Source organism: Python bivittatus, unplaced genomic scaffold, assembly GCF_059951505.1.
Source record: "Python bivittatus isolate LINGU-HERP-01145 unplaced genomic scaffold, Pbiv_v1 ctg000590_np1212, whole genome shotgun sequence".
Lineage (NCBI taxonomy): Eukaryota > Metazoa > Chordata > Lepidosauria > Squamata > Pythonidae > Python > Python bivittatus.
In genome coordinates, this window is record NW_028277086.1 from 9,354,042 (window position 1) to 9,369,713 (window position 15,672).

At 40.3% G+C, this 15,672-nt stretch overlaps 1 protein-coding gene across 1 annotated transcript in view; it reads left to right on the forward strand.

Annotated features, from left to right (window-relative positions):
* Positions 1-13,549, forward strand: part of HHLA1 (HHLA1 neighbor of OC90) — a 28,307-nt gene extending 14,758 nt beyond the window's left edge. The window contains exons 11-15 of the mRNA XM_088149269.1: positions 2,222-2,258; positions 3,066-3,140; positions 10,242-10,392; positions 12,299-12,381; positions 13,221-13,549. Of these exons, the coding sequence (XP_088005395.1) occupies positions 2,222-2,258; positions 3,066-3,140; positions 10,242-10,392; positions 12,299-12,381; positions 13,221-13,264 (390 nt within the window). The 3' untranslated portion in view covers positions 13,265-13,549. The remainder of the gene's footprint in view (positions 1-2,221; positions 2,259-3,065; positions 3,141-10,241; positions 10,393-12,298; positions 12,382-13,220) is intronic.
* Positions 13,550-15,672: the final 2,123 nt, after the last annotated feature.

Here is a 15,672-nt window from a genome sequence, read left to right on the forward strand (position 1 = left end):
CTCTGATGTCTCCCTGGTATTTATTTAAAATTCTCAAAGCATGTTTTAGAATGAGGAAAGCTCTGATTCTAGGGAGAATGCTGCTCCATTTCTGAGACATGATTCATAAAAATGGCTGGGGAATTGCATGTCATACAATACACAAAATCCCACAAAGTTCTTCTTCTTTCCAACACAGAATGATAAATGAAACCACTAACAACTACTCTCTCTTCATGGGACCTCCAATTTGCTACCTAACAGTAGGACCAGCCCTGGATGTGATATACAAAGAGTCCTCACTTACCAATGGTTTGTTCAGCAACCATTCGAAGTTACAACAGTGCTGAATAATGAGACTTATAATCAGTCTTCAAAGTTGTGGCCATTGCAATGTCTCTGCAGTCACGTGATCGTGATTCAGGCACTTGGCAAATGGTGTGCATTTACGACAGTTGCAGCATCCTGCGGTCATCTGATTACCATTTGAGACTTCACAGCCGGCTTCTGACCAGCAAAGTCACTGGGGAAGCTAATAGGAAGTCTAAAGTAGCAGTCATGTCATGCCTCATTTAAAGACTGTGGGTGATTCACTTAATTACTGCAGCTGGAACTGATGTTGTAAATCAGTGCAGTCACGTGCTGTTTCATTTAACGACCATGTCTCTTAGCGACAGAGTTGCTGGTCCCAATTGTAAGTAAGTGAGGACTACCTGTATTTCTGAAAAATCTTTTTCAAAAATGAAAGAAACTGATATTATTCATTTCTGCTCTCCTGTGGTTGAAATCTGTCTGTACTTGGCATAGCCAGTTTCTTCTAAAGCAAATTCACCCCCTCCTTAAATGCATACAAGTAAACTGGTCCATATTATTGGGGGGAGTGAGATAATTTACAAGATTTCAGTGTACCGTCAAATCTGAGTATTTCTTGATGATGCCATATCGCTAATTCTGGAATAGCCATCTTTGTCCTCCTTGTTCATCTGTTCAGGAAATGACCCAAAGGCAGAGCTGAGATGAAAGGGGACATAGATAGAGAACATGGTTCTGTTCCCTGTGCATGAAGGATGGGGGCAGATGTTTGGCTGTACTAGATGCAAATCAATGCCATCTTTCTATCCTCTTCTGGTTTTCTCCAATGGCAGCTACATACTGTAGCAGTTGCATTTTCCTGGTCTGATCCAATGCAATTGTATGCATGAGATAGCACATGTAATCACATGAACAGGGCAGGTTGTGTGATTCTTTGCAGGGCATGCCCATTGCATTGGAAAAGACTGTAGAAGCACTATCTGCAAAGACTCAGGTGATCTCCCCTGGCTGCATTGTTGGTCACAGAATAGTCAAGTCCCAGATGAATGCTTAGGAAGGTACTTCTCACACCGAGCAGTCGGTAGTATAAAGTTAATGTAGAAGAACATGTTAAGAATAACTATATATATATATATATATATATATATAGAGAGAGAGAGAGAGAGAGAGAGAGAGAGAGAGAGAGAGAGAGAGAGAGAGATAGTGCAGTCCAATAGTGTTCCAATAGTGCAGTCATTGCCTGTGTAACTGAGTCTATCCACTTAGCTGCTGGTCATCCTCTTCTTCTCTTTCCTTGCATCCTTCCCAGCATTAGAGCCTTCTCCACAGAGCTGGGTCTTCGCATAATGTGTCTGAAGTAGGATAATTTGATCCTGATCATTTGTGACTTAAGTGAGAATTCTGGGTTGATTTGTTTGATGATCCATCGTTTGTTTCTTGGCTGTCCATGGTATTCTCAGAATAGAATGAATGACCCAAAGTCAGCCAGCTGGTTTTGTGCTTAAGGTGGGATTAGATGACACAGTCTCCTGGTTTCTAGCCTGCTGTCTAAATCCACTCTCCTTTCCCAATATTCTTATGTGAGAGGAAAAATGTTAGTGGCCTGAAACTTATTTTAATATAGATATATATTTTTTAATCACATTTAATAATAAAAAGCAAGGGCTAGCTTGGAGATGACCTTTGGGGCAATGACAGGAAATAAGTAAAACTTGCAAAACTAAGCAAACTGTTAAATAAGCAAACTTGTTGATGGGAACAGACATGACAGGGACAAAGGGAACAGGGAAGTGTGGTGAAATTAGCTCTGGGGACGTTATGATTCAGTTGAAAATCCTGAGAGTCATGATTGTGGTTTGCGGTTTTTAAGGATAAAAAGGATTGCAACTAAAGGGTCGGGACCACATGGTCAAACTGCCTCAGCTGACAGCTTGCTCTTGTTGGTCCTCATTGCAATGTGTATCTAAGTAAGTACCTTGTATGTTATTGATTAAATTTTACTTGCTTATTGAACTAACTTTTAATAAAGCTTTTAGAACTTTGAAGTGACTTATGTTCTGGTGTGTCTGCCTCCCGTGTTTAATGTGGTTTTTCCCTGACACTTATCTCTAAAAATGTTGGATTTTTCTTATAATCCATAGCCAGTTTGGTCACTGGCCATACTGATTGGGGAATTATAGAAAGACATTCAGGAAGCCTCCAAAATAGTGGAGAAAGCAACAATGTCTTCCACCAAAAATAAAGAAAACTCAATATTTACCACCAAAGACTTTTGAAAGAAATTCTCAAACATTCCAAAAATGGGGTAGGACATCAAAATCACAGGTGAAGACAAATTTCAGGAAGTGGGAAGACACCTTTTGACCCAGCATGTTGAAATAAAAATACTTGCAAGCATTTCTCTAAAAGTCTTTATTGGCACAGCCTGTCCTGTTGTATGTTTCTTTGCCCATCAAAGCTTACTTGGGACTTAGCCTCTTCCTACTTGTGTCATTCCAGATGTGTGGACTTCAACTGCTAGAATCCCTCAGCTTAGAATGGTCATTGCTGAACATTCTGGGAGCTGATGTCTCCACATCTGGAGGAGGTGCAGGTTGGAAAAGTCTGGGACAACAGAACTGAATCAGGAATAGAATAATCAGGAATAGGACTAGACAACTTGCTGACCAGAGCCATCCTTAGCTATTCTGACCCATAGCTACTCTGCTAAAGCAGTGTAATGCATAGTCCATTCTTGCTCATGTGTTCTCTTCTAATTCTCTTTTCAATGACAGGAATTACACCCTTACCTGCCCTCGTGACATTACCACAAAGGCCTGGGACTGACAGCTTTAATAAGATGCATTCCAGTAAGTACTTTTCTTTCAAGCAACAAAACATGGAATACATCTGGATGACTATTATGCATTGTTTTCACAGCCTCCATGCATGAGAAATACATTTTTATGCAGAAAAAATTGATTGCTACAGGCACCCTACCTGCTATTTCCACCTCTCAAATTCCAAATGTTTCATATTCATTCCTTTCGTTCTGAGTTTCATATTCATTCCTGCCTCTTTTTCTTTTGTTCTGAGACATCATGTGGGAATACTAAAAATGTTTCAAGCTTCTAGTCCTTATGCTAATTTATTTAGGCCAGTGATATTACTTTAAATTGGAGAACTATGATTGTTTGAGATATAGCTGTGCTTCATTGCCCTTCAGCTGCGGAAGAGAAATGAAATTTTGTTCTCCATGGAATTGGCCCAGAAATGACATTTCCACTCATTTTGCTAACCTGATTAACAGGGTTTGAACAAAGCAGATTAAAAACTTGCTTAAAAAGGCAAAATGTATCAGGAGGCCTGGTCCATGTTATATTTCTGAAGCAGAATCACTGGTGAAGGAAAACAGAAGAATGAAGATAATATGCTTTGGATAAATGCTTAGCAATTCTTTCAGCCAAGTTCTTACAGCTTGTTGATATTTGGGGCATAGGCTATTGCTCAAGGATACAGGTAGACAGCTTCAAACCTTGATGTCTCCAGGTGGTGAAGTCTCAAGTGGCAAGTGATGAGAAATACCTTGACCAATAAGAATGGGTCAAATTGCTGCAGCTGGATGAAGAATTGGAACAAGCGCTAAACAGTTTTTATGTTCCCAGTCACCTAACAACAACAATAATTAGAACAATTCCACTATTTCAGGTTACTCTGCAGCCATTCTAGCTTTGCAATTTGGGGAAGCAGAAGTCTGATTAGGTCCCTGCCAAAGGAGAGGTTTCAGTCACCTGCCACAGATTATTCAGATCCAGTTTAATAGCTATACATTTCAGAGTTACGGGGATTATTTTGGTAGCAAAGAACTTAATATTTTCAGGCTGTTTGCCTGGACCCATGTCAAAATGTGGAGTCTTGGAACGAAATCTGAAAAGCTCTGGAGCGTGAATATTTCCACTGTATATGACTGTTCAAAATAAATCACACCAAAATCAAATTGGGGGAGGGGAGAATTGACAGATTATTGTGGGAGAGAAGTCGATTGGGGGAAAATCTTTTTTCTCCCCCCCCCCATGCTTCTTACATTGCCAAACTCATTTAATGATGCCTGGCTTGGATCCCTGCTTTTAAGACACGGGAAAGGCAGTGCTCCTGCAGGTTTGACGAGAGGCCGTCTCATAGCCCCACAGTATTTGAGGGAGATCTGATCAAAGAACAGAGGAAATTAAAGGAGTGGGTCACAAAACTTGGTGCGTCTCAGCATTCTGGTGTCTTCTTCTTACTACGTTCTCCAGCAAGCCACTGTTATTGTCAGAGATTCAGCACACGAAGATCCATAGGCATGTGAGACACTCATATGCCAGTGCATATCTGCAGAGCTCTAGCAAGATATATCCTGAAAAATTGGACAGGAGAAATGCACAGACATCAAGCAAATGCCTTCCCCACATAGCAAGCTAGGATCTCAAGCTTAGGTTGAATTTGATGGAATCGGCTGAATTCTCTGGGCTGAAGAGTGGAGGCCAGAAGGTTGGGTGTCGATTCCCTCTGTAATTGCATTCTTGAATCCTCTGAGCCTAATAGTTCATATTCCCTTGAGATTGTCTCTGCAAGGTTGGGCCCTTTAAAACAGCTCCTTTGAGTAACATCTTCTCCCATCCATCTTCTCATCACAAAGTGACCAAGTGTTGCCAACAAATCTACAGCCTTAACCTGGAAGATTCTATTTCAAGCAACTGATTGACTTGTAACCTGACCCTTCTGCTGCTTTCCTTGTTTCTGCTTTTCTTGGAAAGGCAAAATATCCCATGCATAGCTGCATAGCAGGCACACAGTCAAGTGCGCAGCGACCCTGTCAGCTAGTACAAAGCCTTTCTCAAGGTCCTGCCCTTGCTCTACTGAATCACTTGCTGGGAATGCGACTCCCGGCATGATGTTCTACGCAGCACATAGCAAGCAATCAAACAAGCACTTAGGCTGGCAGACTCTATCTCACGTGTCCATTGCAAGAAAATTCAGCACTGCAGGCAGATGGACCCATTTTTAGGACTAGAAATAGGGTGACTCACGGAGATGTTGAAGCCAAGCAGGGTGTAATGAAACTGGAGTCTCTAGACATGTTTACCTTTCTGTAAAAGAAGTGTGGCCAGCTGTAACAATGTAAAACAGGCTTTTTCCAACCTAACAGTCCTACACATGAGTGGACTTTATCTCTCAGAATTCTTGGCAATGGCCATCGCCCAATTGGAGAGTTCTGGGAATCCAAATCTACACACTTGGAGGGTATCAGGTTGGGGACAATTAATTTAGAGGAACTGTCATGTGTCCTACGATCAACAGGTAGGCCATCTAATTGATTCTACTATTGCATAATATTTATGCAATAGATATGTAATGTGTAAATATGTTGAATGTAGATATTGAAGATTTAGATTAAAGCACACACCTGTCCTGCTTTTAGCATGCTCTACTTCTTTTGCACTCAGTGAGCATCTAGCAAAATTACCTGTTTGAATTTGTTAAGGGTTTCCCTCTCTTCATATGATGGATGCTATGAGATGTTTATGTGGTGGTGGGAAAGGGAAAGGTGGCTGGATCTGGCAAGCTTATCCTTAAAATTAGGAACCAACAATCCATCAACAAGAGTTGATCTTTAAAGGGGTTTTAAAATCATTCAGAGCTGAATTTCTAATGAGAAATTTCAAGAGTCTTCTATTTAGCCTTGGATTTATCAGAGTAAACAGCCATCTTTTCTGCCAGTACAAATAGGAATGCACTATTCATAGTCTTTGGAAAAATATTGGGTGTGAATTAGCACTATTAAGGCTGCAATAATATTCCACTTCCCTAAAAATTAGCTCCACCAAGCTTAACGGGATTTCTGAACAGAGGTACATAGAGGATTCTATTATTTTGCAAGGCTTAACTTGACTAGATCGTGCCTTTATCCATGACTGGATTGTTGCATGATTTACAGATTCAATGGCACGATTTATGGATCTTCACTATGGATAACTAACTTGTGGAATGGAACATATGGCCCAAATTGATAGAAGCAACTTGACAGAAGCAGAAACAGTGACTGTAGCAGTTAGACTAATTCTCTCATATTGTTTTACCATTTGCTTCCAAGCTCAATATACAGAGTAAGCATCTTCCAGTCCTTGGGTTTCATCCTGCCCCAGCCCCTTTCTTATGATCTTTGAAGCTCCTCAAAATTACAGGTCAACAACCAATAGTGCCAATCCTGCCCCCTCCAGTGATGTCAACTCCAGGCCTGCTGTGGATCTGAGGCCACCATTCTGGAAGTACAACCCTTGACAGAGGTCATCGATCACTGCAGTAAAGGAGAAGCCCAAAGACTGGGGATAGACTTGTTGCTCCCCTTCACCTTATCTGGGATTTCACAGAATGTTACAATCCTAGAATTGGAAATGCCATTGAGGTCATCGAATTCAACCCTTTGCTCAATGCAGGGATCCAAACTAAAGCATCCCTGACAGATGTCAACACATCCATTGTAGGGAGTCCACCACTGCTCTGGATCATTGGTTCCACTGTTGAACTGCTGTTAAAGCTAGGAAGCTTTTCTACATTCAATCACATCTGTTTTCCTGTAATTTAAATCTGATATTCTATGCCTTGTACTCTGAAACTATCAACTGCAGTCAGCAAGGGATTGTGGGAATTGTAGTCCAAGCCATATAGAGTTGCCTGCTCCTGATCCAGAGAGTTAAACAGACCCTACAGATTAGGTGGATGTCATTTAAAATAATAGCAAGCTCTCTTCCACATATATTTATTAAAAAGAAGAATGAAGACATGCATAATGAAAAGCAGTGTAGGGGAACTATCACAACCCAAAAGGTTAACTACGAGGAAGTGGTCTTAAAGGGTTGACCACAGGGAGATGGCCAATGGGTTAACAGAAAACCAGAGTGAGCTTCCATTTCTGGCTTTTGAAGATGTTGCCTCTGAGACTTCCACCAGGACCAAAAGGCTGGTCAAACCTTGGAGATGAAAACAGGAACTGAGAAGTCTTCTAGGTGCTTGGACTTGATAGCAGGTACACATTTTCTTCTCAGCTATTTCCTTGTTCATTTTGGCTTTCTTCCACTGAAGCATATAACTTGCTCATTGCTGGCACATGACTTTTTAATTTTAAACAGGCGATGAGGGATGGAAAAGAAGGCCATTGTCCCTGGAAGGCAGGACAACCACACCTGACCATCTCACCCTCCAAATATGGGGAAATGATTTTTTCTGCCTGGCTTCTGTTCAAGAATGTGACAGAAAAATGGAGCGGCTGTGGGAACAGACATCTCCTCACCTACAGGATAAAGCTGTCTATTTCTTCCCTTTGCCAGGAGAGATTCTTCTAAAGGGTTGAGAGATAATTTACTTCTTCTACCCAAAGACCCTGTAGGCTTCAGATCTTTCATTGTGACCAAACAAAATTCCATCTTGGTAAGATATCACCCCAATAGAAATGATTTTGCAGGGTTTGCATTCATAATATTTCACTCATCATATTAAAACAAATAAAATCAGTGCCTTTGTCATCATTTCAGGAATGACTGGCTTGTATGATCTCTTCTGAATGTATGTCACACATGTTTGTAAGAACTAAAGGCAAATTGTATTTGGGTTAAAAAACAGCAATGAACTGCTCATGTTATTGAATGTTTAAAATGGGACATTTGCAGTAGAAGAAAAATTGAAGTTTTGGATATCTATTTGCTTCAAGAGAATGAGTGGCTAAAACCTAAACCTTTTGCTTTAGTTTCCTGCCTGTAGTTTGGACACAAAATGATGTTCTCCAATTCACATTTTGATGCATTGCTCAGACAAAATTAAAAAGAAAAGATTCTGTCCCTGGTTTACTTCCTAGAGCTCAGTTCATCCCCCATTTAATTTTTGCAACAACTCTCTGAGATAAGTTCATCCAAGAAATGATGACCCAACCAAGGTCACACTCTCTGTTCTGTGACAGAACTGGAATAATTCTAGACCCTTCCCTTGATAGCTTGTCAAGCATTGTATGTGACTCTTTGTCTTGTATCTGGTTTTACTCTTCTGCTGTAATTAGATGCCATTTTGTATTAAATTCATGGCTACTTCTGACAGCTCAGGCATATGTCGACAGCACTTCATTACTTGGGGGTACACTCCCTCACCTCTCTGCTCATGTAACAGGTTCAAAGTCATAAAGAATGCTAAGCATGAACATGGGGGAATCCAATCTCCCAGCCCAAAGAGGTTACACCCAAGAGGAAAGTTGAGTTTTGATAAGGTAGATGTTTAACCCAAGCAGTTCCAAGGGTACAGGGGGAAAAGATTTGTGATATGAGGAAGAATTTCACGTTCCTCCTACACTGAAGGAGATGTTGTTTGTGATACCAAAGGGATCATTCATCAGGAAATGATTTTCTCTGGAAAAGATCAATTAGCCTACAAAGATGGGAAATAGGTCTGCCGTCAGTTGCATGCTAATTTGAGAGGGAGCCCCAGTTAGTTCAAGGGAATTTATTTCCAGTTATTGTTAATAGGACTAGGATCCTTTGGGAGAAAGTATACAATAAAGTTCACCATCACCATCATCAAATTCATCATGATCTGATAAATTGTCTATGTACCAAACTGCTAAATTTGTTTTCCAAATTTGTACCGTCTTGGGATACTACATCTTGGCTCAAATCAGCATTCTTTTTTGTGCCTCACAGAGCCAGCTAGAGTGAGGCGGTGTAATGGTAAGTGGGAATGACCTTGGGAGACGGTGGGTGGGGGGAAGAGATGCCACCCAGGGAACTCTCAGATAAGAGAGGGCATAGCCTGCAGCTGCATAATGGGCAGAGAAAGAAACTCAGAAAGGAACCTTCCTAACTTATCAGGCTGTAAGAAGAGATGGTGGGAGATTTATACTTTCAGACTTGCAAGGTTCTGTTAATGTAGCCTTGCAATAAAATAGAATTAGCTCATCTGGTCATGTTTCCTGTCTGGTCTACCTGGGAAGACTGACAGGTGGATCTAAAAGAAATGGATGCCTTAGGGCTTGCAGATGCCTGAGGTGTCGATTTTACCTCTTAAAACTCTTAATATTGCCTCCCCAAATAGACCCTGTTTCTTTTCACTTTGGGAGTGTGTCTCCTGATTGCCCCTGCAAAGACTGATTCAATCCTTGCACAGCCCTGCATTAAACCTTAAACCTGGGATTAAAAAAAAAAAGTTACTCTGTTCACTAAGATGCTATGCCCAAAGAAATAAGCCATACAGTATGCTGATCTGAATTACTCAGCATGCTAAGGAGAGTGCCTGGGTTCCCACAACACATTGAACCATGAACTCCACAATCCCATTTTAGCCTGTTCCAGTCTGTTGTGCAAACCCAGTCATTCAACCATCAGTGGGGGTGATATCACAAGGGGCAGCCAGTCAGCACCCTGCACAGTCAGCTTCAACTTTGTATTTGTAATATGTGTTTGTATAGTACAACATTTTAATCCCACCCCCATCCAAAAGCTCTGTGTAGCAAAGTAGTCATGTTTGTATCATTCCACACACCCAACTTAAACAGAAGAGGAAAGGGTCCAAACGTACAAGGAAAGTGCTTCCGGAGAACAGCCACTGCCATAAAATGACTATTTAAAAAAAAAAAAATTCAAATCAGTTTGGAATTATGAAGAAATCACATTTCTTCATTCAGTTCCCACAGAAGCCATAATGGAGCAGTTTCACAGCTTAGTCCCAAAGGTTTTCACTTAGAAGGTATGTGAAAAGTTGAGCTCCCAGAATGGCTGTGTGGTAGGGGGTCATCCACTTGAAAAGACCCCCAGAACATTGATCTCTGTGAAAAGGCACACTTTTTCTTTTTAAATGAAAGTACTTCGATGTGCCAACAAATGTCTTATTTGACAGCAGTCAAACTATCAATCCGATGGGCTACTTTGGGATTACATACTTTTTTTCTCTAGAATGCCCACAGGCCATCAAAAAAGGCAAATTTGTGACCATGTCATCCATCGCAGTTCAAAAGCTGAATCCTTGCGTGATGGAGCTGTGCAAGTTTTATCAACGGTGCCTTTGTACCAGGGACCGGAGGTACTCAAGGGATCGAGTTATGAGGTAAATCCAAAAACTGTCTCACCCTGGTTCTTAGTCAGGAATCTAATGATTACAGCTGGGCAGACTCTCGAAAGGGTGCTTTGTTTTGATGAAGAATTGAGTGAGGCACTCCTTCAAAGCTGCTGCATGAAGCAAGAGAGGTCCCATGCTTCTAAGAGTGAACCCAAGCATCCATGTTGGTTTGCTGTCCTTTACAATCTCTTCTAAGCACTACTTCCCCATCAGCTCTTGTCAGGCTTCAGTGAGATTGCCACAAAACATGTCACTTGCCTTTTCCAGCAGCATTTGCCCCAAGCTTCAGTTGTCACCACTGGAGAACACCTTCCCTGGCATGTTCTCCCCAGGGTCATTTCCTCATTAGTGACTTCTAAAACCTTCTAGAGTTCCCCAACCATTGGTATTCCAAAATACAGCAATGAGACCTGGCTTATGTCACTTCAGCAATGGCTGGGTGATGGTGTGAAGACACCAGAAGATACTGGTGGAGAAATGTCCCAAAGATAGTTCTGCACAGGCAAATCTACTTCTGCAGTGGTGGATCCTTAACTACCTCAAAGAGGCTCAGAGCATATGAGGGAAGGTAATTAAGAATGTTTCCTTGAGTTGACATGGAAAATTCTAGACAAATCATTAGATATTTCAGCACCTGAAATTTGGGGTGTAAAAACTTAAGAGGAAAAGAACATCAGCTGCATTTGGCAACCTGAGATTTGATTTTATGGTCTTAATCTGATGACCATCTGAAAAAGAATCTAATCAGACTTCATGAATGGGCATTAATAGAACAAATGTGGTTCATAGAAATCAAGCTTCCTCATCCTGAGAGACTCAGGAAGATCAGGTGCTTCCTTTGATTTACTTATTCACTCATTTACTTACTATACTGGTGTTAATATACCACCCCACTTCAGAAGAAGGTGGTTTGCAATACAGCAGAAATAAAACCTGTAAGAATAAATAACAAAACTATAAATTGTATGAAGACAGACCGGTCCACCATCCATATTGCACGCTCATTGGAACAGAATAGTTTTTATAGCCTTGCGAAAGGGGAGTAAATGGGATAACAGGATACTTGAGGATTCACAACAATCTCCCCATATATTCAAAGGACCTGTGATAATGGGTACCTTGTTCTCCCCCACTTAACATGCCTGGCAAATATGTTCCCTCTCAGCCACATCCCGTGTGCAACAATCAGACATCTTGGTTCTTGTGTGTGAGAGATTTATCGAGGAGAAGCAGCTGGTGATGGGTGTTGACTACTCTTCTATATCCCATTTGAATACACGGCTGAACCTTAGCCTGGGAGAAACATAACTAAATTTGGTTGCAGGGAGCAGTAAGGCAAATGGCCCCATTGGTTGCTTCTCCCCTGCATTTTTTTTCTCCCTCCTCTCAGGGAATGCAAAAACAGCAGCTAAGTTTCTGAATCCAGTGTTCTTTGGTTCTGAATTTATCACTGGATACATTTATCATGACTTTAGCAGGGAAGTATCATATTGATTTTCATCGTAGCAGAAATAGAATGAGGGGAGTTCAAGGTCTCTGAGAGAATCCAGGAAAAATAAGATGGACTTCTGTTCCAATAAAATCTATTGGGGAATGAAAAGCAAAGGAAGAGCTGGTGCTGTGGGTTCAGTGGTCTAGGAAGAAGAATTTGCTTCGAGAAGCCCTGAACATTTTGCATTTCCCATTGCTCAGTATTGAAAACAATGTTGCACTCTTCCTTGGAAGATGAGTATGTTTGTCACTTTAGTTACTAGACATCAGTTAAGGACTTCTATCCAGAAATACATGATTTTATTTTATTTATTTATATTTATTTATATTTCAAATTTGTCACTTGCCCATCTTACTCCAGATATATATTCTATTCATCTTTTGATTCTGGTTAACATTTTAGGTACTGTATTGAAAACTATCCGTGGTTCTTTAAAAATGCAGCATATATTTGTGAAAAAGTCAAGAGATCACCTTATTCCAAGAGTAAGTAGACATTCCTGCCTAATCTATTTCAGTGGTTTTTTTGCTCAAATATAATAGGACACAATTTATTTTGGGTTCAATGTGTCTTGGGTAGGAATGCAGCCATAATACAGGTAGTTCTCAACTTATGACCACAATTGGGACTGGAACTTCCATCACTAAGCAATGTGGCCATTAAGTGAGTGGTGCTTGATTTTATAACCTTTATTGCCATGTTTGTTAAGCTGGCTTCCCCTATTGATTTTGCTTGTTGGAAGCCCCCTGGGAAGGTGACAAATGGTGGTTATGCGACCCCGGGATGCTGCAACCATCGTAAATACATGTTGGTTGCCAAGTACCCAAATTGTGATCATGTGACCATGGGGATGTTGCAATGGTCATAAGTGTGAGGACCAGTCTTAAGTCACTTTTTTCAGCACCATTGTAACTTTGAATGTTCATTAAACAAATGGTTGTAAGTCGAGGACTACCTACAGTGAATCCTCCTAAGAAATCTACTACTAGGGTTAATCCCAAGCTTTCCTTCAGTTTTTCAACTTTCCACCACTAAGTTTTGGCAGAAGACTGGGAAGATGGAAAAGAAGGAAAACCAATCTTAGATTCCCTGATGGTTGTTTATTGGCCCCTTTACTGCACTTTCCACATGCTCAAGTCATTCAAGTCATTCTGCAGAGGGAGGAGGTGGAGATAAACAGTAAAACCAGGAATGGTGTGATTCATAACAGGTCAGTGAATATGACCTTCTCAAGTACAATGAAGTTCATAACAGGTCAGTATGAACTTCTCAAGTACAATGAAGTATTGTCTGCATTAAATTCCCCCTTTCTTTGTTTTTCTAGCATTGAAGCAAAAGTGCCTTAAATATATTTGTAAATCAATCTGATTCTCCAAGAGGAATTGTTGAGAACAAGGAAACATGCAAGTTCATAGGTTATTCCATTGTCCGGTGCAAGAAACCACAGATATATATTACTGACAGAGGAGGAGGATTTTCCCTGGATGACAGAATTTTCTCACCTGCACGCTGATTGAAGAAAGTTAATAATGAATAGAAGGTGGAATTCAAAAGGAGAAGCTTACCTGAAATGAAAAGTCATAATAATTATTGTGATGCTTCATAAAGAAGATTCCCTAGTTTGTTAGTGAATGTAAATCATCAGATTCTTAATTGTTTGAAACAACATTGAACCACATTTGAATTAAAATGTAAGAATTACATTGCAATTCTGTCTTCACTTCAAAAAAAGAAATATATGCATTTATGTTTCAAAGCACAATTTAAGGCTCTATCTTACTGATGAGTAAACCAGTTTGGCCCTCCATATTTATAGGCCTACAGTACAGATTGGTCTTATAAGCTGGGGATGATAAATGTTATACACCTGCAAATTACAGCCTGGAAAAAGCTAGGGTAGATGACATTGATTTTTTGTTCTGAATTTTCTATTCTAACTTTGCAAAGTCTGACTTTCCTATTCTGTTCTGTGCTACCTTCCCTTCAGCATCCTGAATGATGCCCCCCCTTTGGAAAAAAAATGGGTTTTTCTACCTCGTTCTTGAGGTCCTTTTGCATGTATATTGCATTTTTGTCCCTGGTGGCACCTTTAAATTTACCTGACTTTTGCAAGGTAACTGAAAATGCTTTTGTCTGCAACATTCTGTCTACTCTGCAATATTGTTGGCTGTTGTGTTTTCACTCTCTGATCAGGAGAAAGGCCCAGGCGAGAAGAGTTCTACCATGAAATCTTGTCCTAGTTCAAGGACAGTCAAACATTTGGTGACTGGAATAGCAATTTTTGGGGAGAAGTTTAGTTTTACCAGCGAATCACGGTAGTATTATTACAGAAAAGAAGGACAGACAGTCTAGAGTTGCAGTCCTGGGGTTAGGAAAGCAAAAGCACAGAATTAACTGAAGTGAGTGAAGGATACTCAAAAGGGGCTCCTTTACAGATGCTCAAAATTAAAGGAAAATTAAAATAGCAAAATGCTGACTGGTAACAAACAAAAGGCTTAACTTCTATAGTGGTTTAGTCTTCTTCAACAACAACAACAAAAAAGTAGTTGGTCCATCAGGAAACTATGAAGAGCAGAATGAAGAAGCAGGATTGAAGACCAGGACTCATAGCAACAGGGTCAGGGAGTACCTCCTTACTCTGAAAGAGTTTAAACCTTGAGGACCAGACCAATCGCATTCCATGGTACTGAAGGAATTAGCTGATGGTTGGGCTGAAGCCTTGTGTATTACTTCTGAGAAGTCCTAAAGAATGTTGAAGTATCACATATCCAAGGAGAGGAAGTATTGTTTCTTTGTTCAAAAAAGGGAAAAAGGAAGATCCAACAAATTACACATTAGTCTGTCTGACACTAATACCTGTGAAAGGTGCTAAAGATTGATCCATAAGCATATTGAAAGCAATGTGGCAATTATCAGAAGTCAGCCTTAATTTGTTAAGAACAAAGTTTATGATATTAACCTTATCACATTTGCGGATCAGGTAAGTTTCTTAACAGAGTGTGGAATGCTGTGGACACCATGTAACTTAACTTCTGGAAAGCATTTGACAAGGTACCCTGTGAGATGCAGATTACCAAACTAGCCAGGTCTGGGTTTGATGGTATAGCAACTGGATGGATACCTAGCTGTCTCAAAAATCATACTGAAAGAGTTCTCATCAATAGTTCCTCATCAAATCTGAAGAAAGGAACCTCTCGGTCCTTGGATCTTTACTGTCCAATATTAGGTGGGATAAGTAATATCCTAGAAGAGTCAAATAAAATTCAAAACAATTTTAATAGGACAGAGGAATGGGCCCAAAGAAACAAAATAAAATTTAACAGAGAAACAAAAAAAGAAACAAAATCAAGTGCAAAAATACAAGTTGGAAAATACCTGGCTTGGTAACATTACTTATAGAAACATTACTGGAACATAATAAACGGTGTGCCTGCAAAAAGGGCAAATACAATTTTAGACTGCATCAACAGAAGTATAATTTCCAGATCATGAGACAAAAGTGTTTCACTTTATTCTGCTTGGATCAGACGTTACCTGACCTGGGTACCATACTAAGAAGGAGAAGGATTCAGAGAAATTAAGGTAGACACTGAGAAGAGCAACACTGATGACCAGAGGACTAGAAATTAAATCCTATGAGAAAAGATGAAAGGAATGGATATGTTTAGCCTTAAGAAAAGACACCTGAGGGGGGATATGATAAAAGTCTTCAGGATTCACATAGAAGATCAAAAGCTGTCTTCTCTCATTCTAGAATGCAGGACACTGAATATTGG